This window comes from Passer montanus, unplaced genomic scaffold (assembly GCF_014805655.1).
Source record: "Passer montanus isolate IOZ18808 unplaced genomic scaffold, ASM1480565v1 scaffold38, whole genome shotgun sequence".
NCBI lineage: Eukaryota > Metazoa > Chordata > Aves > Passeriformes > Passeridae > Passer > Passer montanus.
The window spans coordinates 1195785-1217033 of record NW_024368596.1 but is presented as its reverse complement, the minus strand read 5'-3'; the positions used below and the strand labels follow the sequence as shown (position 1 = coordinate 1217033).

Below are 21249 nucleotides of genomic sequence, written 5' to 3'. Positions count from 1 at the left end.
GTTTCCATTAAACCTACATTCAGTTTAATCAGCATGCCTTTTAATGCATGCATTTTTCCCCAAACAAGGAGCATATTTGTCATGAATATTTAAATTGGATTTTAAGTCCATGAAAGCTTAATTTAAATAAAAAGTGAGGTGGTTTTCTCAGGGTTGAAAGTTAGCATCCTCAGATCCTATTCAAAAATTGTAAACAAATTTTCAAATTAATGGTCTCCAAAGACATCTTCTTAGCATTTGGGATTAAATGTTTTAATTGCAAAAAGATTAAATGTAACTACAGTTAATGGAATGCTATCTGTGCATAAATAGAAAGGTTTTGTTTCTTGTAACTAAAGAGAACTATTACTGAATAATTCAGAAATGGACAGAATAGAGTATTTTAAATATAAAACATGTAGATATAACTGCACCTTATTCAAATCTCTGTGGAAAAAAGGCCTGTGGATGTTGATTTCCATGAATATATATTGTATGTACTCAAACAGAAGTGAAGCATTTCATGCTGTAAAGAGAAAGCAGAATACAAGGAAGCAGGGAGTTGACAAATGATGAACAAGTAAATAATTTTATGTTCTCTAGCAATTTAGAGCACAACCTCTCCTAATTTGTCCTGTCTTTTCACAGAAAGTGAGGCAGACCACCAGCAGCTCAGCTTCCTGTGAGCAGCTGATGTTTTATGACGTTTGAAGTCCAGCCCTAATAAAACCCTGGTTGTGTTGAAGTTGATTCGACACTCATCATGGACTGGAATAAAGGCAGCCAGACACCCCTATTATCCCAAAAACAGAGCTATGTTTTCTTTGACCTTCAAGGTCTACCTCAGAGAAGCCAGCAGCAGTGGAGCTGTACTGGAGGTGTAGGATTGCTGATGATCTCTTTAAACAAGCCCACGTGAGGCAGGCTGTCAGCAGGCTGGTTATCACTGCCCGTCACTGTCACCGGGGGCTGGCAGGGCTCTTTAGTCACCGAGCCAGTTAAGTGTTGCTGAAAGATGAAGGGCTGGATATAAATGATGTAAATGTTCGTGAATGGATGCACTGTACTGTGATACTGGCTGTCACTCAGACTCACAGAGTGTAGAGAATGTTATTCCTTGCTGGAGGAGCTCGGTCTCAGCAGTTTGAGGGGATTTCTGTTGTACAGAATGAATCCTAACAGACAAGATGAACTGCAAAGACATTTCCTGAGGAGAAAGTAGCAAACATGGGCAGGGATAAATGTTGACAGAGGTCGTTCACACGACATGCAAGTGAAAGCCATGGGAATTGAAGGCAGAATTCCCTGAGGCTTTATTGTAACCAGGGTTTCTCTCTTGATTCCTAACCTGGACTCTTGCTACTTCCAAGTTCTTACAGCTGCTCTCCCCTGCCTTGCCTTTCAGCAGTTTTAGTTTGATAAACAGCCTTGACATTGTTTGTTAAACTGACTTCAAGTGTTTTGATCAAGACTTGGCTTAATAAAGTGTAGAATGCAGTCCCCTTTCTGTTGAAATGTTAGCTCTGTAAGATGTGTAATAATTGCCTTTATTCAATAATTATATTACCTCACATTTTGATAAGTAATTTATCTTGAAAATAATTGTACCTGTGGCCAAAACTGAACAGGTTTCCTGCAGTGGTGAGAATGATGGTGTAAGAATCAGACAGGAATGGCAATGGAGAGGTAGGAATGTTCTTATATTTCTACTCTTGAATACAGTCACTGGTCTCCAGCTTTTGACTCGTGTCTCCCACAAAAAGAAACAATAAACTTAGGTTCATTAATTTTTACTTTAACTAGTAGTTCCCAAAATACTTAGCATATATTTAAGAAACAGAATATCAGGTTTTGCCTCAATTTTTATTTTTACTTTTTAAAACAAACCAGAAACTACTGTGGAAAATAGCTCTCGTGTGTCAGAGAACCCCAGCAAGTTAAAATGCAGAGAAAATGAATAGATTCAAAACTATTTTTAATCTTGATAAAATGAACATTAGATTAGTTTTGTGAACGTTCCTTCCCCATCCCAGCGATCATAATATGTTTTTTCCCGGTGTCTGCCTCGCTGGAGTTTCGAGACGAGTATGAGGAGCCCAATGCAGTCACAACTCGCCATCTCATGGCATGTTTGTGCATTGCCACGGTTACAATTCCTACAATCAGTTAAGGATTTTTACATTCAAGAAAGTGTAGAACAGCCAGTGTAGGCCCCCATAAAGGCATCGAGCCTCTCAGGAGATATTTAAAAACCTAACGGGGGCAGGTATTCATTGTCGATTCGTCAATCACGGCGTCTTTAATTAAGCTCAAATGATGCATAAATGATGCACGGACGAGCCTGGAGGGTCCTCCCCAACTCAGCGGCCCCGCGGGGCTCGGCCGGTGGGGAACGGACACACGGACTAACGGACAGACACACGGACTAACGGACGCGGACTAACGGACACACGGACTAACGGACACACAGACACACGGACTAACGGACACGGACTAACGGACACACAGACACACGGACTAACGGACACGGACTAGCGGACACACGGACCAGCGGGCACACGGACTAAAAGACAAACGGACCAACTGACACACAGACACACGGATTAACGGACACACGGACTAATGGACACACGGACTAACAGGAACTCGAACTAGCGGACGCACGGTCTCGGCGCTCCGGCAGCCCCGCGGAGGCGGCGGCTGCGCCTCCAGCGCCCCGCTGCCGCTGTTACCCTCCCGTTCCCGGTCCCGTCCCTCTGCCAGGGTCCCTGTCCCTCTCGCGGTCTCCCGCTCCACCCGCCGCTCCCTCCCCGCCCGGCTCTGGCCGTTCTGGCTGCGGCGCTGCTGGGCGGGCACCGGTGGAGCTGATGCCACCCGGAGCTGTCCCGCCTGTCCCCGCCTGGCTCGCCGTGGCTCCAGGGGGGACACAGGTGAGCTGCGGACACCTCCCGGGGTCCCCGGCCCGAGCTCCGCCGCTCGGCACCCCGCTGGAGAAGGCGGGCGCTGGAGCTGGGCCGAACGCTGACAGAGCGTGTGGCCCGCGGGGAAGGCGAAGGAGGCCCCGCAGGAGCAGTACGGGCTGCGTTCCCTGCTGGGAAGCGGCGGCTTCGGGAGAACCTGCTCGGGCACCCCCGGTGAGCGGCGGGGCCGGAGGGAGAAGGGCAGAGGAGGACAGGGCGGGCGGCGAGCTCAGACCGATGCTTCTCTTGGCTCGCAGGTGGCCACCAAATGTGTATCCCGGATCGCATCCCCCTGTGCCGGGATGGGCCTGGGCTGCGGGGAGCCAGCACCACGGAAACACCCGTGGGGCCAGCAAAGCCCGGGGGGCTCAGAACCGCGCAAAGGACACTCGGGTTGGCAGAGACGGAGCGGCCCGAGCTCCTCCCCTGCCCTTTTTTGACTCGGCTTATGAGTCAAGGTTTCGGCCGAAGTGGGAGGGGATAAAGGTATAGGTTTTCGCGGCCAGTGGCTGAGCTTTTCCTTTGTATGGAACAGTTGGGCCTGGCCCCAGGCCCCTTTCTTCCAGCACCAGGGGCATTTTTCACCACCCAGAGTTTGTAAACAGGAATCAGATGCACTCGAGAAGGCTACAAGGGTCTCCCTCCATCCCGCCTCTGCAGATGCTGAGGCTGCTCTGGGCTCTGCTGGCACTCAGCTCTGAGCATGGCTGGGCCCACCCTCCCCTCACATTGCTCCAGTCAGCTGAATCACAAGGTGATAAAGATGGGACACTTCAAAGGAGTTAAGGTTTAACAGAGTTTTTATTCAAAAAACACAAGGATAAAAATTAACAACTTGAATATACAACAGAAGAAAGTACAGTTTACAAATTATGCCACCAGCAACTTTGCTTTGACCAGCAAGGAGTGCAGTGCAAACTCCAGACAAAGGGTCCAAGGCAAAGTTGAGAACAGCAACAGAATCAAAAGAGTGACAGTACAATAGTATGAAAAAGTACTAGAAGAGAAAGAGCAGAAGTGCAGGGATACTGACAGGCAGTTCATTTAAGAGGCTGTCTCTTCTCCAGGGCATAAAAACAACAGAGAAACAAAGCTCTGAGCATGAAGCCATTCCTGTTCTCACCATCTCTTTCCAAGGACCATCATGTCCAAGCCATGGGCAGCACAAGCAGGAGCCCTCACCTCACAGCTGCCATTCCTCCTTCAGCCAGACCTCTATGTCTTACAACATCCTGTGAAGTTCCTCCATACATGCACTCCATCGCCAACCAGAGATCTTCATCAACAAGGCAGCTGAAAGAAGAAGACAATGGCATGGAGATTAATTACCTTACAGCTAAATTACCTTATGGAAAAGACTACAGAGGAGTTTTGCTTCCAGTCATTTGCAAATGAACACAGAGTAAAATGGAGATACATTCCTGTAGCTACACTGTCCTTGGAATCTGCACATTTATCTCTCCCTCTGTGAATTCGCTGCAGGAGGACTAAAACCCAAAACTGATCCCAAGCAAGGTCTCTCCTTAATTAGTTCTTGCAGTATCCTTTCAGGATGAAATGTAGGATGGAAAAAAATGCTTAACAGTGTTACTGTTCTAACCTGGGACTGAGATAAACTGGGCCTCAATAATGGCAGCCTCCACCAGCTGATGCATTAACATTTTTAGAGATTAAGACCACACCAGCATGTCCTGCTCTGAAAGATATCACTGCCAAGAAGTCACTGACTTGAACTTACCCTTGGCCAACTGGCTCAACTTCAGTGTGTTTCTTGGCAGGCTCCCCCACGCTCAGAGTGTTCCCTGAAAAAACAACAGGAAAGACTGTCACTCCAAGAGGGAGATCCTGCCTTGCAGCAGAGCCAAAATGCAGCTGCACTCTCTGGGGCTCTGAGCCCCTTGTACTCAGGTGGGCAAGAGCAGTAAAGGACTCTGTGACATTCAGCTGCAGAGGAACACTGAGCACAGCTGATGCTCAGACACACCCCCCACACCCTGCTCTGGCAGACAAGACAGAGAGCAGATGTGCTCAGCTGCAGCAGGCACCTCTCTCCTCTCCCCTCTGGCTGCGAGGCTGTGCTGCTGTCAGAATACTCAGCCCATGATGCCTCAGCAGAGGGAGGTTCACTGTCCTCTTCCCAGACAAAGGGAGGTTCAATGCCCTCTTCCCAGACAGAGGGAGGCTCACTGTCCTCTTCCCAAAAAGGCAGTGCTTCTCCATCCTCTTCCCAAACAGAGGGATGTTCATGGTGCTCTTCCCACACAGAGAGATGCTGTTCCTCCCCTTCCCCCATGGTGTGATGTTTGCTGTCCTCTTCCCACTCCACTGGATGTTCCCGTCCTGGTCCCACGCTGCTGGCTGTCTGCCCTCCTCTTCCCACACTGTGAGATCTTTGCTCTCCTTCTTCCCATGCGACAAGACATTCCCACTCCTCATCCCACACTGCAAGACATTCCCTGTCCTCCATCCACACTGCTGGAGCCTTGCTGTCATCTTCCAGAATGGTGGGAAATTCACCACCATCTTCAAGTTCATGTTGTCTCCAAGAACAGAGGGAAGTTCACTTTGTTCCTCCTCCCCAGCCTTCTTGTCTTTCTGCTCTTTAGCCTCCTCTTTGGAGACAGACAGAGCTAGAGGAGCTCCTGATGCAGCTTCTGTGCTTTGTGGACAAACAGTAGCGTGAGAGACAAGAAGTTGTATCACATTTATGACTTATTTATCCTCAGGTACACATCCAGCTGCACTAAGGAGAAATAGCATTCTGGGGTGTGCAAACTAACAGTAGGCTAAAGCAGACATTGCCACTTATGCTTGTGAATTAGATTCTCCACTGTGGCTAAAACCATCATGCAATCTTCAGTATGCAAAATCATTCTGGCAGCTGTTCAAAAGCTCTTCAACAGAAGAGGAGAAAACAGGCAGGGATCCTTCAGCTTCTGCTGCTACAAAGACACTGACAGGAACTTTCGGTCAGCTCACCAGGCTGGCACTCGGTTACAACACACCAAAGGTTCCTTTCCACTCACTAAAGGAGGAGCTTCTCGTTAGCCACGCCTGAGGTGCCCTGCAACGGGAGACGTAAAATTAACCAGATGCTATCAGGAAAACAAACTGTTTCTGCTGGAAAATCCCAAGCAACGAGGCAGCCCCGAGAGAGCGTTCTGCTTTCACAATATCCCAGCAGGAGTTCTTTCATTGAAACGGATCCTCTTGGCAACGGAGGCATCCCGGGAGCGGGGGATGCCCGGCAGGAGGGTCCCGTAGCCGGGACGGGAGCGGCCGTGGCGGGCGCCGTTCGGGAGGGCGCGGCTGCCGAGAGACTTCGGAGCCGCAGGAACGCGGGGAGCAGCGGCTCGGCAGCCCCGGCCCCGCTGCGAGCGCGGCTCTGCCCGGCCCCGGGGCCGCTCGGCGCTGCCGCTGCCCTCACGCACCGCTCGCCGCTGCCGTCGCCGCTGCCCCGGCCCCGCACAGCAGCGGCCGCTGCTCAGGCCCGCAGCTCTCCCGTGCCGGCAGCAGCGGAGCCTCCGTGGCCTCTGCCTCGCAAACCCGGGCACCGGCACAGCCGGCCACGGATCCCCGCGTGTGGCAGCGACAAAAATCACCCGCGAATTGTCTGTGGCTGAACAAAGGCAGACGAGCGAGCGGCTCGCCCTGAAATGGGTGAAGGAACGCTCGCAAAAGCCCCACAGACACGAATGCGCCGAGCTCAGAATGGGAAAGGGCAGTGCACAGACATAAATCAGAAGCCCCTTGCGAGGGCCAGGGCCCAGTTACCTGAATAAAATGCTACAGAGCTGCTGGCATACTGGGTGCATGCAGAATTACCTCTCCTACCATGCAATCAGTCCTTGTCAGTCATTGTTGCATATTTCTCTTCCAAAAATTGCTCTGAGCTGTGCTTAGGAAATGCTAAAGAAAGCCTCATAGACCCACATTTTAATGCAATTGTCATATGTTTGATGAGCAGAATCTGCTTTTAAGCCTTGAACCTCAGCAAGATCCTTGAATCGGTTTGGGTTGGTTTTTTGTTTATTTTTGCATGCATATGTCATGCCTAATTGGGGGATCTAAGGGAAATTCCCTCTCTAGGGGGTATGGAAGAGACTGGCCTTCAGCCAGCAACACGTCACTGACAGACAGCTGAGCCATTATTGATCACTGAAGGACCAGACCTGAAATACAGTGTGGCTGATGTCTGGGTGACATTCAGCAGAAGCAGTGAGCCAGGATCAGAGAGCAGCTCCTGAGCAGTGAAGGGCTCAGTGCAGCGCTGTGCGGGTTTGGGGATCGCCCTGTCCTGGCACACAGACTGCCCTTCCAGCGAGGAGCTCTGTGTGCAAAATGCAGCCGTGGGGCAAAGGGGTCCCACTGTCACCTGCAGACAGTGTGGCTGGCTGCCTCCTCTGGCCCCAGCTCTGGGTACTCCTGGGGGCTGTGGCATTCAAGCTTTCAGATGAATATCTGCCAGTCAGCCTGCCTGGGCCACAGCTTCTGCTCTTGCCCTGAAAAAAACAATCATTCCCTGGATTCCCAACACGAAAATCAGGCCAACCTGCATAAATACTGCTGACTGCTGCCCTTGCTTGAGGTTCCAGCCACAGAGGGTGGAGTGGGAATAAACTCAGACTGGTGTTGGGCCAAGTTTGTAGGATGATTTTGTCTGCAGACATGGAGCAGGAGGCACAGTGGCTCTGCAGCTGGCAGGAGTGAAGCAGTGTAGGGGACCTTTGGAATTACAGATAAATAGAAAGCAAAAAGCAATACTGGAAGAATTCTCCACTAAGTGCTGTGAAATGCAATGATGCAAGTGGCTAAAGACACAGGTCAGTGGTAGTGTGGGTTCAGTGCAGTGACCAAGCAGGGCCACACCACACACCTATGCTGGTGTCCCCTTGCCCTGGGATGCACTGTGGGGACTTTCTTCTAACCCTGTGCAGTTGCTCCTTCATTTTTAAACTTCTCAGACACCATTGGAGATGTTACTCTGGAGGTGGTGCTGCCTGGCGTGAAAGAGAGCAGAAGTTTTCCAGGTCACAGAGCTGCCCCTTCACAGTGGCCCCAGCCTGTGTGCAGCCATCCTGGCCAAAGGCAGCTGCTGCCACTCCCCAGGTGGGGAACTGCCAGGCCACCTGTCCTCACAGTGCACAGGAGCTGTCAGACACTGGATGAGCACAGGCCACATGTGCCCTGGGATGGCTCAGGAAGCAGCTGAACTGTGTCACATGAATACCCTCTCAAAGGACAGGCAAGCCCTGTGCAGCAGTTCACCCTGTGCACAACAGCGGGGATAATTCTGTTAGAGACAATTATTCTGTGGGTTTAGTACTGTGGCATAATGGGGTATTTTATGCCTGTTGGGCTGAGCTCACACTGTGCCCTCTCCCACTATGTTTTTTGTGTGATGCTTATGCATTTTGGCTGCCTGTGAATTCAGTGCAAAGCCTTTTATATCTCCTGCTACATAAAAAGTCACCCAGCACTGCAAGGGAATCAAGCTAGGAAAAAAAGCAGTTTTTATCACCTAAGCCCTCAATATAAAGAGTGGTTGAAAGATTATAAGGTACAGATTGCTAAAAAATGTTTCTTTGGAGAATATAATCAACATGCAATCTGAAGAGCAAAAGGATGTTTCCCACTCAGCTGTTCTTTCAGGACTGAATGGCTCCATCCCTTTGCAACCTGACTGAAGAAGTGCTTGGGCTTTCCTAGTGAGTGTGCCGCGTTCTGTCCACATTTACAGTCAGGAGGTAACTGAAATCAGGGATACTGCCATTTGTGTTTCTTGTTCAACTTTTTAACTTCCGTGACATACAGATTATTTGCAGGAAGGGGTGATGTCTCCTACAGAGTTCATTAACCTGGATGTTGGGTTGCATTTGTTTAATTTTTAATATACCCAGAGCCAGGACTGCTCTGATAATTTTGCCAATGACATTCAAGGCATAAGAGATCACAGCAAAGATTTTACAAAATACCTGTTGAAAACCTCACACTGCTTTGAAGCCAGCTTTTAAAGCAGTAAACTGCACCAGGCCATGTAGTGTCACACAGAAGATGAACTTGCACCAAAGAGCTGTTGAAGGAAAGGAAATAACCAGAGGTGACATTTGACAAGTTAAGTTTTTTATTCAGTGCACTGGACTCATACATCACTGCTTCGTCAACTAACATTTCACACATTCCTATAAAACCAATGCCAAGTCCAGTCTCTTGTTAAAGATGCTCAGTGTAAAAAGTAAAGCAGTCTATCGAATATTTCCTGTTATAAGTACAGCTTAGAGCCCAGTAACAGGCTGTGTCCAGCATGTTCAGTGCTGGGTTCCAGCAGTGGTTGGAGAATGGAGCAGTTACTCAGGGTTGATGCAGGGCTTCATTAACAAATGTCTAAACCCAGCTCATTAACATCTCACCCAATGTTTATCAGAGTGCTGCTGCTGGTTTGATTATGCTGCTGCTTTGAGCATGGGTGGAGCTGCAACTACAAAAACCCTAATGCAGAACTACTCAGCACTGGAAAATGTGATCTGGGCTGGGGCAGCCTGTCTTGCTCCGTGCTGGGGACAGTTACTCCAGCAGCATGGCATGGCCCATCTCACCCCATCCCTGCAGCAGCAGTCAGAACAGCACAGCAATCCACAGAGAAATGCAAGGTGCTCAGGCCTGACTGCCAGGGCAAAGCAACAGATTTTCAAGGTGGAGGGGTCTTACACTGCAAACCTCTGGGCAGGGATGCCTGCAGGCACAAGTTGGGCAGCTGGGTGGATGTTGGTGATTGTGGGCAGCTGTACCATCCCCACTTTCCTCTGTCTCACGTGTGGGCAGGCACATCATCCTCAAACCCTCCCACCCACAGACAATGTAGAGAAGTCTCCGTGGGATACCCTCCCGCTGTCAGCCATCACCCTGCTCAGCACAGGGTGCCCTGGCAGGGGGACAGGGCTGGTGCCAGCCCTACAGCTTCCCAGCAGAGCTCTCCCAGCAAATCCATTTCTGCTCATCCCCCTCCACCACCCTGCCCCTGTCCCACCTGCCTTGTGCTCTGGTAAACTCTCATCCTGCCTAATCCCTGCCCTCAATCACTCATGCACTCTGTGTGTAAGGAAGGAGACAGCACATTGCCAAATCAGCTATCTCAAAGGGAATCTAGCAACTTTTATTGAGGCCTTGTCATGGAGCCTGGACTGTCACAGGCAGTCCCTGTGACGAGCACGCGGTCCTAAGGCATGGTGACCGTCCGTCCGGCGCTCCTGGCCGCTGTAAAGCGCCTCTTATTCCTCAGACCAGAGAACCTCTCATCCAGCGTCAGGCTGGTCTGCAGGGGAAAGCGAGAGCGAGTCAGTCCCCTGTCTCGTGGCAAAGCACAGCCAAACTTGTAGCAGGGTATTGATTAGAGCCCATCAGTCAGGCTGGTGATTCACAGCTGGTTAGTCAATTAAACCACTCAGCACACAGAGACAGGGAGCTCGACAGACTGTGTGCGGCTGGAAAACCTCCAAGCAGCTCCCAGCCCCAAGACACAGGGCGTCCTCGGCAAGAACAGGAGCAAGCAGATGGCAATTGAGCACAAGGCATCAGGTAAAACCAAACGGTCCAGACAAGAAACGCCGGCAATGAAGAAGGTGGAACAGGATTTCTCAGCTGCCCCAGGGCTCTTGGACCATACTTCAGTGTAAAATGTGACACCAAGAAGGGCACCAAAGCAAAGAGCGAGCAAAGCCCAGAAGTGCCACGTGTCTCTGAGGAATGGGAAGCACTGACAGTGAAACAGTCCCCTCTGGCCAGGACTACTCATCAGCAGGACCTCCCTGCTCCAAGCAAGCACATGGACAGGCCAAGACAGGCCATCAGATTGGGGAAAACTGGGCTGAGTCTGTAGTTGCTGAACAGTCTTCTCAAGTGCCTTCAGTTTTGTGAGCAACCTGGCCAACACAGCTACGGGACTTTCCTCCCAGGTTGTGTTAGATAAACCCAGCTGGCAGCCCCAGAAACCTGAGTGTGACGTTAACAGCTCAGTGGCAGGGCTGCTGCAGGGAGCCAGGTGCCTCCTGTCCTGTCGACAATCCTCTACCTGGTTGGCCATGGCGCGGAAGTTGAACCTCAGCAGCACCCCCTTGGGCTGGGGCTTGGCCACCCGGGCTGGGGGTCTCTGGCTTCGCAGGAATGGGTGCTTGGATCCAGGCCTGGGGAAAGCACAGAGCTGCTGTCACTCAGGATGCTAAGGCAGCACTTCCCATCCTCTGCAAACCAGCACACTCCACCCGTCCCATGGTGGGTTTGGCCCCTGGCAGAGCCAGGAGAGCAGCCGTGCAGGCAGAGTTCCAGCACTGGGGACTGTCACATCCAGGCTATTGAGGGGAGCTCTCTGCACCCAGGACATGCACAGTGCCCTCATCCACCCTTCTCTCTGCCCCCAGCTGGGTGCCAGGTCCTGCAGCTGCCCCTTTCCAGCCTCTGAGCTCCTCTTACACAGCCAGCACAAGGTGTCCCTTTAGGGCATGGCTGTTTCTCCCAACACCCCACAACCAGCACAACCAGCCTGCCACCTCTTCCCACAATGGTGCTTCCATTTCTCCTCACTCTGCATAACAAATGAGGGCATGGTAATAACAGATTACCATGTAATTACAGGTAAATACAGGAGATTTTTATCTCCTTCTGATATGCTGGGAAAGGAAGCAGACATCATTTGCTAACCAGTTTGGATCTGAACCATTCACTGCACGCTCATTACAGAAGTGAAGCTGCAATAATGCTAAAAGGATTTGCAATGGCTTTTGTAGGGCTCCCACCCTAACAAATCACCTCATTTACTTACAGACTGGGCTGGCCCGCCTGGGGATTAACCACAGAAACCGTCAGAATTGCTCCCGGGCTGGGTTTCACTTGCCACCTGCCGAGACAGGGAGATTTATCCAGCTTCAAGCCTGAAAGAGCACTGTCTATTTGCATTGTGCCTTTGTTCACCAATTACCTTCTCATCCTTGGCGGTTTCCCTTCTCCTTGAGAATCCATCTGCTGTAAAATATATTTAAAAGCAATTACTTAAAAGAATTAGCTCTCAGAAACAGTAATTCCTTTCCCAGGATTTTGTTTGGTGTATCTGACAACTCCTTCCTTGTGAGTTGTCAAGAAAATAATTTGGGGTTTCCCACTGGCACAGTGATGTGTATGGTGTGCCTTTACCTTGCCCTGCTTGTGCTGCTCTATAAACTGCAAGGTTTATTTTTATCACCCTCCCAGGATTTACTACCCAGCTGCCAGAATACCAAGCTGCATTAAAAACTGCCTGCAAATACTTTCCTACCAATACATGCAGCGTTCAGGTCTTCCACCTCTCTCTCCCAGTTACTTTAGGAAGCAAAGCTACAACTGGGCTGGTAAAATGTGAAGGTTTGTCACTACCAGCAGATTGCAGAGGAAAATCTCAAATACTGACCCCTCTCTGGAAGCGGGCTTTGAAGAACCACTGCTGCACCCGCTTCTGCTGGAACGCTGGTCCCCTGTTCAGCAGGAAAGGCCTGCTGCTAAAGGAGAGACACAGAGGTGAGCGTGATACCAGGTCTCTCTAACATTTAATGCCAAAATACTTAACCCAAGCTGGTCTTAAAAAGCAGTGTAAGAAGCAAATGAGGCTGTGTGTTACCGAGTTCAGCCCAACAGGTTTTTCTGCCAGCAAAGGATTTCAGAGGAACTTGATTTTCTGCGCAAATGAGGCAACAGTTTGTTTGTTCTAAGCTTTGCTCATTAAAAGCAAAAAACATGGGAGGAAAATCATAGGAAAAAACCAGGTCAGCAAGGACCTCTCAGTGTTATTCAGTCCCTGTTCTGCTCAGAGCAGATGAAGGATTGCAAGAAGCTTCCTTTTGAGCTCAGAACATAATGATCTTGATGAGACAGGCACCGAGACAGTGCCCAGCACCTGGCACACTGCCTTCCTCACAGCTCCTGGGGCACAGTCTGCTCCTGCAGCCCCTCACTGGGACAGACGCCCTGTCTCTGCCCATTCCTTATGGCTGGAATCTGTATTTCCTGCCTGTATGAAAATAAATGCCATTTTACCCTTCAAAAGTGTCTCCCAAAGCAATGAAGTTTATTAAAAATACAAAGGTCACATTTTCTGTGCTTCCTGAAAAAAAATCACAGATTAATATTGCCATTATTAACTATGAGCATGAGACTGTTTTCTTTCCAGGTGCCTTCCTAACATACCCAGGGGTATTTTTCTGGTGCTGCACATGCACATGGCTGTAGCCACACCCAGCTGGCACATACAGAGAGAGAAATCTCATGAGTTGCACAGGTAAAAACCACTGAAAACCAAAATAACCCAGAGTTACTGAAGATTTTACCTTCTCCCTGGGGAATGGATGCTGGCAGCATCTGCTCTGAATCTCTTGGGGCCCGGAGATGGCTGTGGCTGTTCCTCCTGCTGCCCACTGCTGCTTTTGTCAAAAGCATTGCTCTTGGTGCCCTGAAAGAGCAGTGAGACCTCAGCAGTTGTCACCTGCAGCACAATCTTGGTACAAGAACAGGGGGTAAGGGCAAGGGACAGCACACAAGGATCTGCTCTCTGCTGACCACCATCAGTCAGGGGGTGTGCCTCCTCCTGCACATGAACTACAGGTGCCAGGGGGAACATTTCATTCTAATGCTGCAGAAACCAAAGAAAAAAATAAAAGATCAGTCCATGCAGAGCAAGTCTCACAGAAGCTGTGCATCACAGCCCTGCTCAGGTTCCTTTTGGTCATCAGCTCCTTCTTGTCTGGACACATGCATTGCCTGGACCACACCCTGATGCATGGAACACAGCAGAAGATCCCTCAGCAGGGTGGACCTGCAGTTCCAACACACACTGCCCCAGGTTCCAGCCTGGTGATTTCTGTGGGACAGCTACCATCATGTTAGTTCCAACTAACTGAGGTCTATTTCCATATTCTTCCCCCTTGGTTTATTCCTGCAAAGTGGAAGTTACTGTAGAATTCTGCCTCCTAGCAACTGCTTATTACTCTGTAAATACCAACCACACTCAATATCTGAGTCATCCTGGTCTTTCTTTTCAGGAATAACCTCACTCCTTGCACATGCATGCTCAGTTTAGGGCTTTCTTATTTATACCCCTACAACACATTCTCTAAATGTGCCATCCTGCTCAGCACTTGCATTTTTTTTAAAAAGCTCACTGAACATGTGTGACCTCCTAACTGAGAGGATTTTCATCAGTGCAGGAAAACCCAGCTGCCTCTCACACTATCTGTCACAGTACTGAGAATCAGTGTCTCTGGTGAAAGTATATCTCTGAACCAGTCACCTGACAAGTCACCAAGTCTGTCCTTTGACTTCACAGGAACTTGGAAAACGCTCCAGGTGGAGAACATATAACAAAGAATCTTAACACACCTCCTCTAAATGATAATAGTAAGATGAGATGCCATGGAATTAATTTTTATGGAAATATTTTTAAACCTTTTCATACCAATTAAAAAAAATCTTTTTTAGCAAAGCTCATGGGAACTGATCAGTAAAATTATGCTAAGTCAGAAGCTTTATAAAACTAACTGTAAAATTGCTATTCCATATTCATGTATGTCTGTACTCACCTATGCATACAAATGCTGTGCACAGGCATTAAAAGATGTTTTTTATGTAGATTGCTCTTTGTGGTGCTCCAGGATCATAAAACTGAGCAGATTTCTACATGACATTTGGGAAAAGCCATACCTTCCTTACTGCCCTACCTCCTGAGCCGACACCGGGCGATTTAAAGGGCTCACTCCATCGAATGCAGCAGCTGCTCTCCTCTTGTGACCAGGCAGGGCATTCCTGAATTGTCTCCGACTGAACTGCTGCTGTCCAAAGCCTCTTCTGAAACGGTGAGGTCCTAAAAACAAAGCCCTCTTACTTTAGCATCTTTCAAAATTTGGTTTATGACTATAGTTTTGTAAATAGATTATAAAATGAACTTAATCTGATACTACAGAAATAGTGGTGCAAAAGTCACGCTGATTTAAATGAAATAATTATTTTTTCCAATGTCTCTCTAGGACTCTTACTGTATATAGGACTGCCATACACATTATTTGATGTGAAAGAATACAGAAGAGAAAAGCCTTTTACAATTCTGATTCCTCATAAAGACAGGAACACCCACATCAGGAGACCTGTCAATCTGTTGTCAGAGCTCACACTGCTATGAATTAACTATGAAACAGAAAAAGCATTTAGATACAGATATACACGTGACTTGATTATCCCAAAGCCAACCCCACAGCACCCTGAAACAGCTCTGAGGGCCCACATCATAGTATAATTTTTATTTTTGCATATATATATACATATATTTGTTTGCTTTTAGCTTGATATACCATAGCTCCTCGTATCGAAGGAGAAGTCCCCTGCTGTTCTTTTATGATACACACACACCCGCTGCTCGGCCTGCATTTAACCTTCTCCCCGAAGCCTGCTGATGATTTTGAAGACTGCTGAAGTGTTGAGCGAGAGGAAAGCCCTGTCAGACTGAAGCACAGTGCTTCCAAATCTAATTACTCCACATAATAAAATTCTGTAGTCGTAATGAGACAGCAAATTTCTGAGTCACTGTGTGAACTGACACAGGCACAACAGCAACAATCACAAACCCACAGCTGGAATGCCAAGATGGAATTTTTTTTCTGTTACCTCACAAAGCAGCAGATCCCTGAAGCAACACCTAAGCACAGCCACTTGGGCACCAGCACCATTAAGCTTGGCCAATTGCTGGAGAATCACCAGGCTGCCCTTCACACCAGTTTATCAAGGATTTGCCTGCATAGGGTCACCACCATGCTGTGTTCTGATCTCTGTACCAAGGCAGGGAGCTCAAGCATGTCCAAGTCACCAAACACCTCCACTACCTATAACCAGATGTTCTGCTTCTCAGTGCACACAGAGGGTAAACAGCAGTAGATGTGTGGTTTCCTTCACTGCTGCTTCACACTTTGTTATCCCCAGCTGCAAGGTCACTGAAGCCCCTCTGTTTTGAGCCCATTCCCCCCAACAGCTGCTACACCAGTGAGATGTGCCCACACCTCGGGGGTGAATAAATCAGGCACAAAGCTGTGCATGGCAGAGTGCAATGGGAGTGCACTCAAACCCTGGATCTCACAGCAGAACCTCACTGACACAAAGCACAGAGCAGTGAGGTGCATATATTGATCTTACAGCGACTGCTATGTGACAGCAATTTATACTGCCTTGGAGCAACTGGAAATGAAGTGTTCTGAGGCAGCAGTGGCATTCTCTGAGGGGCCACCACTGCCACAATGAATGAAGGCTCCAGCCTCAGGGTGTAACGCCAGCCAGCATCAGCCTGAGCTGCTTACACTGGAACATGCTTGAAGATGATTTGAGCTCCTCTGGCTCTAAAACAGAAGGGCACCAGGACAGGCCCTTGGGAAGCAGAAACCAAACACCATGTTGGGGTGCTTTGTGTTCCATGGCCAGAGGTGCTGGTTGGGAACGTGCACAAAAACACAACACAGTTCACAGGCTCTGGGGACAGTTGTTATTTCCTTTGCAGACAATGCCCTCTCATTGCAGAAGTACAGATATGTAAATGTTCCTCTTGTGACAAACATTCCATTTTAGTAAACTGTTTCTTTTTGACCACACGTGGACTTTCTGTAGTCAATGTCCCTTTGATTTTTTCTCCTGTTTCTATTCCCCCCGTCTGTTTATGCCCTGCCTTGTTTCTCTTCAGCCCCCACCCTGGGCCTGTCCCAATCTCTTGCCTGTTTGCTGGGCTGCTCTCCACCTGGACACCCAGCTTTGCTGCACAGCTCTCCTACACCCTGGAGAGGACAACAGACTGAGCTCAGCTGCCTTTCCTGGATACTCCATCAGGGCAATGGGAGGGACTGCTGCAGAAGGCAGCCCTGACTAGAAAATCGTGTCCCTGTCAGTCAGTTCCTATTAGAGAGCCTGTACTCAGCAGTGCACTCAGGCACAGCTCACCCAACACAAATAACACATGACAGAGCCATCAGCCTCCAAGGGGGACCCCATCACACCAGCTGGGGACCAAGGCCTCGCTCTGTCATCTGTGTCCTGAAGTGTGACACATGGGAGGCTTCATGTCTGCAAAAGGTCTGGCAGATATTTAATAATGTAAGAACATTTCAATAAAACCCCACAGCGTCAGCAGCTGGGGAAGAACCCCTACACACACACCCCGTGTTTGGGTGTCTGCTCAGAGCCTGGCTCTAAGCACACCTGGGATGGCCAAAAGGCACCTCTGCTCAGCCAGTCCAGTCTGGGCACAAGTTCCCATGTCTGACAGACTCTTTTCTCCAAGGAGATTTGAAATTCAAATTTCTTGTCATTAAAAATCATCTTTCCCCCACTAGGGAGAAGGTTTAAGCCATATTCCAAGAGGGATTAACAGCACTTTGCTTGCTGGTTTAATCAGCATAATACCCTTCCCCCTCCTCTGTCATTACAGTGCTGGGCTCCTCAGATCATCATTTTGATAATGGTTATCACATCTCAGCCCAGAAGGGACTGCATTTCAGCAGGGACCAAAGTGAACTGAGCCCCTGATGAATTATGGGCTAAATTCCCAGTCATGCTGAGCTTCCCCAAATTGCTACTGACAATCAGCACCACACAGCATGGCAGGTCTCTGCACTTGGCAGGGCTGAATTCAGACTCCCTGAAAACCTATGAAATGCAGGAATAATTATATAAATTAACAGAAAAGCTCTCCCATCTAAGAAATAGGGAAAAAATATTTTCTTGGATTTGCCTCTGGGTGCAGTAATTGCTTGAGTGCAGGAGAACATCAAAGCCCGTGGGTTTTGACAGAAAAATCAATTTGCTAAGGCCATTTATCACCATTATGATTTGAACTAGAACAATCCTCTGTAAGGGACTCTGTGGTGGTCACCAAGAACACAAAGGTGGGAGGCAGGATTGCTTCCAGTGATCCCACTGTCCTGATCTGTGATTGGCACTCCAATATATGACTGCAAAGATACTTCTGCAAAATATCACTAAAATCTTCAGGGAGTGACTTAGCAGTAATTAAAAAAAAAATGTTCATAGAGATGTCATTTCATGTAGCAGATAACTTTGGTTTGTAGGTAAAAGCCAGTGGAACAAAGCAAAGGTGTGATCACTCAGTATTATAAAAAAAACCCTCATCATAAAAATAGCATGCTTGGCAAAAGTGACAATTTAGCTTCAATAACTGAGCTATCAAATACAGTTACGGAGGGGGTAATTTGGATAATTTCAGTCTGCTCTGGGAAAATGAGGATTAGGAAGAGGCATAATTAAAATATGCAAAGCCAAGGGGAATAGAGAATAGATATTAAGTCACTTTAAATTAGTAATTCATGAGAGTGGAAGGGAGAGAAATGGATGAATTATGCTCTGAAAGGGCCCTGATATTCCATTGTTACGGGGAGAAAAGCTAATCAGAGCCTGAGCGCATCTTATACGCGCACAGAAATTGGACAGGAGAAGGATTTAAGAGCTGGATTTTGCTAAAAATGCATTTCCCAGCCTGGCCAGCCTCTGCTGCTTCAAGTGCCCATCTACCTTGCAAATTCCTCTGCTTCCAGGCTCGGTATCGGGGCCGCCCATAGCCGGAGGCTGAACTCCTGTTCTTGACCTGCTGCCTTCTGCTGTCGCCCACGGCGCTGGCATCTGTCTGCTCTTTCCTGTGGCGCTTTATGATGTCATCTGGAATGAAATGAGGAGAAACCCATAGAAACTGCACTTTCCACCAATTGTCATTCCCTCTTTGGGTGCTCGGAATTGTCCATGGTAAACACAGAGCTTGCTGCTCTGCGAGCTACGCTGGGCAGACAATGAAAGATTAAGCTTAGCTTAGAAAGTATAGGATCCATTTACAGGGCTCCTGCAGGCTGGAGATTAGAGTGCAGCAAATGATTTATAAATGTGCCACCATCCAGCACGTCCCCACCACGGGCAGGACAGAGATTTCAGATCCCATCCACTGAGGGATCTGATCCTGCAGGCTTCCCACAAGCCTAAGGCAAGATGTTTTTGCAGGGACACCAGGAGCTCAGTGCTAGGCTAATAACTTTTCTGAGAAGGTCTGACTTGAATTGGTGTAGGAAAGGTGGCCAAAGGGGGGATGATGTGACAGCTGTTGAGCTACTTGGATCATGCACAAAGTACTGTCAGATGCAGAGCTCTATCAAGAAACAGCTCAGGCCCCTCAATCTCAATCAGCTGGTCTGCAATCAATGGGATCCTCTTAATTCAAGCTGTTCTGATGAAGAGGAATGGCAAAGGCAAAGGGACGTCTCTTCATTAATTAATATTTTCCAACATTTTCTTCTTTTAACCTCAAATCTTCCAGAAAATACTTTGCAAATCTTTGCAAATTGAAAATAATAAAGGCACATCTGTGAAGCTGCAGGCAGAATGTTTTAACTTGAATGAATTAGCAAGAAATGAAGCATCCAAAACAGGCCCTTTCCCAGGCAGTGGCTACTGCAGCTCCTTAATGTATCACTGGAGTCAGAGGACAGAAGGACCATCAGCTTTCAGGGGGTGCTTTCCATGAATTATCAGACCTCCAGCACTACTCCCTTGTCATTTCCTATCAAGAAACTCCTGTGCCCAAATGAATACAAAGCCCAAGGAAAAGAAACAAGAGCACATGTAAGAACACGCTGCTATTGTGATTTCTCTTTCAGATGCTGGGCCATGTTCCTGGGATGAATTTGCTAATGGTCTCAGCTAAATGTGCCTTTGGGACATGTGTGATTTGGAGCACAGGATGCTTTGAAGCGTTTTGAAAGCATCCCTGCACGCTCTGCAGGGAGGTGACCCCACTCATCCAAGGGTGGGCTGTCCACAGCATGAGGAAATGAGAGGGGCTGAATGCTCAGGTGCCTGATCTGTCACCTTTCAGTGTCTTTTTTGTTTGGGCATGAGTTGTTACGCTGCATTTTGTGCCCATAAACACGATGGGGTTAACAGAGCACTGTAATGAACTACCACACAAGGCTGCAAGGGGATCCTGAGAGGTCACTTATGGTACATTTATGCCCTCGAGGCAGAATTAGATCTATCAGGGCAGCTTTAAAGCAGCTCCTGAAGTTTTTTGTGACTGCTAACTCATGTAAGGCACAAATGTATCTGAAAGCATAGAAAAACCACCTGATGGAAAAAGTTCTTCACCAGGGGCCTCTTGTTTTCCAATTCTCTCTTCTACCCTGAGTAAGGTGTATTCTGGATGGAATATGGAGTTGGACCACAGGAGGTCTGACTGAGAGAAGCACTAAGGGAGAGCAAAAGCAAAGGCAGCATCACACATCAGCAAAAAGGGTGTGCAACACTATGAGAGAAAAATAAATAAAAAATGAGGGATCCACTGTTGCTATAGCTCCTCATAGAAACATGAAAATAAGGGTGCATAAGCCAGGGATCAGTTTGAGTTTGCAGTGGAAAATGTTCCTCATTCCCAACAAATGACTCTTCGCTGGGAAGAAATGACACAAGGTTTCAGTTAGGAAGCTGATCCAGTAACAAAAGGTTCTGGTGGACTTTCCTTTCACAGCACAGACACCAACACGATAATCCACCAAGATCTCTCATCCATGCGTCAGAATCCAGGCCTGGGGAGTTCATGACAGGGCGGTTGTTGGTTGTTTATGCTCAGTCCACATTCCCCGTGCCAAAGGAATGGCGAGCATCGGAGCGAGCTGCTATAAATAGCCCTGCGAGGCCATGGCCCCCGTTCCCCTGTCACCGGGGCTGCTCTGCCTGAGCCCCCGGGCCGCTCTCCCGTGAGCCGCGGGCTGCTGCCAGCCCAGCGCCGAGCCCGGGCCCCGCACACGGCCCCGCCGCCCGCACAGGGCACCCGCACGGCGGGGCCAGCTCCGCCCGAGCCCGGCCCGAGCCATCCCGCACAGCCACCCCGCTCCCCGCCCGCACGGAGGGCCCGGCCCGGCCCCGCCAGCGCCCCGCACCTACCCAGGGACATGTCGATCTCCTCGGGGCCCGGCTGCGGCCCCGCCGCGGGGCCCGGCGCGGGCTGCGGCCCCGCCGCCGCCTCAGCCCTGCCCTGCCCTGCCCGCCTGCCCTCCGCTCCCTCCCCGGCGATCCTTTCCATCAGCGCCTCCCCTCCGTCCCTCTGCCTGAAGCACCGTGCCCCAGCCTCCGGGCTGACACTCTTCTTCCCCTTCTCCCCCCGAACCCTCCTCCTCCGGGGTTCATGCCAGCAGCAGATGTATCTTAACAATGCGGCAGTCAGTTCTGAGCCATGTGAACGATGGAATGACCTTGCTTCCTTCTG

General features: G+C 49.1%; 2 protein-coding genes across 5 annotated transcripts; both read right to left on the bottom strand.

Moving 5' to 3' along the window:
• Positions 1 to 3721: 3721 nt before the first annotated feature.
• Positions 3722 to 6132, bottom strand: LOC120506264. 3 transcript variants are annotated; one of them, XM_039717654.1, is made up of 4 exons: positions 5385 to 6132; positions 4985 to 5323; positions 4678 to 4741; positions 3722 to 4232 (listed from the first exon to the last, which is right to left on the bottom strand). In XM_039717654.1, exons 1-4 carry the CDS (start codon positions 5404 to 5406, stop codon positions 4118 to 4120), a joined length of 540 nt encoding a protein of 179 aa, XP_039573588.1. In that variant the 5' UTR covers positions 5407 to 6132; the 3' UTR covers positions 3722 to 4117. The 3 variants fall into 3 exon arrangements, 2 of the variants coding, with proteins under 2 accessions (XP_039573588.1, XP_039573587.1); XR_005628466.1 differs by lacking the exon at positions 4985 to 5323 and having other exon boundaries at positions 5966 to 6123; XM_039717653.1 differs by having other exon boundaries at positions 4985 to 6132.
• A 2908-nt stretch (positions 6133 to 9040) lies between these two features.
• On the bottom strand, positions 9041 to 21011 carry LOC120506203 (UAP56-interacting factor-like). Of its 2 annotated transcripts, none has more exons than XM_039717493.1 (9): positions 20928 to 21011; positions 18516 to 18659; positions 14675 to 14817; positions 13289 to 13410; positions 12376 to 12460; positions 11911 to 11954; positions 11755 to 11829; positions 10929 to 11119; positions 9041 to 10251 (listed from the first exon to the last, which is right to left on the bottom strand). In XM_039717493.1, the coding sequence occupies exons 1-9, from the start codon at positions 20935 to 20937 to the stop codon at positions 10232 to 10234; spliced, it is 834 nt and encodes a 277-aa protein (XP_039573427.1). In that variant the 5' UTR covers positions 20938 to 21011; the 3' UTR covers positions 9041 to 10231. The 2 variants fall into 2 exon arrangements, with proteins under 2 accessions (XP_039573427.1, XP_039573428.1); XM_039717494.1 differs by having other exon boundaries at positions 9046 to 10251; positions 11008 to 11119.
• Between the last annotated feature and the right edge of the window lie 238 nt (positions 21012 to 21249).

Excerpts from the sequence above, each read along its gene's own strand:
- LOC120506203 (XM_039717493.1), bottom strand. Across the intron at positions 12,461-13,288 it reads ATCCATTCCCCAGGGAGAAG|CAGGCCTTTCCTGCTGAACA; the intron begins GTAAAATCTTCA and ends CTCCTTTAGCAG. Across the intron at positions 10,252-10,928 it reads GCTGTTAACGTCACACTCAG|ACCAGCCTGACGCTGGATGA; the intron begins GTTTCTGGGGCT and ends TTTCCCCTGCAG.
- LOC120506264 (XM_039717653.1), bottom strand. The coding sequence starts at position 5,474 with ATGAACTTGAAGATGGTGGTGAATTTCCCACCATTCTGGAAGATGACA. Across the intron at positions 4,742-4,984 it reads CCAGAGGGGAGAGGAGAGAG|GGAACACTCTGAGCGTGGGG; the intron begins GTGCCTGCTGCA and ends TTGTTTTTTCAG. Across the intron at positions 4,233-4,677 it reads GTTGAGCCAGTTGGCCAAGG|CTGCCTTGTTGATGAAGATC; the intron begins GTAAGTTCAAGT and ends TTCTTCTTTCAG.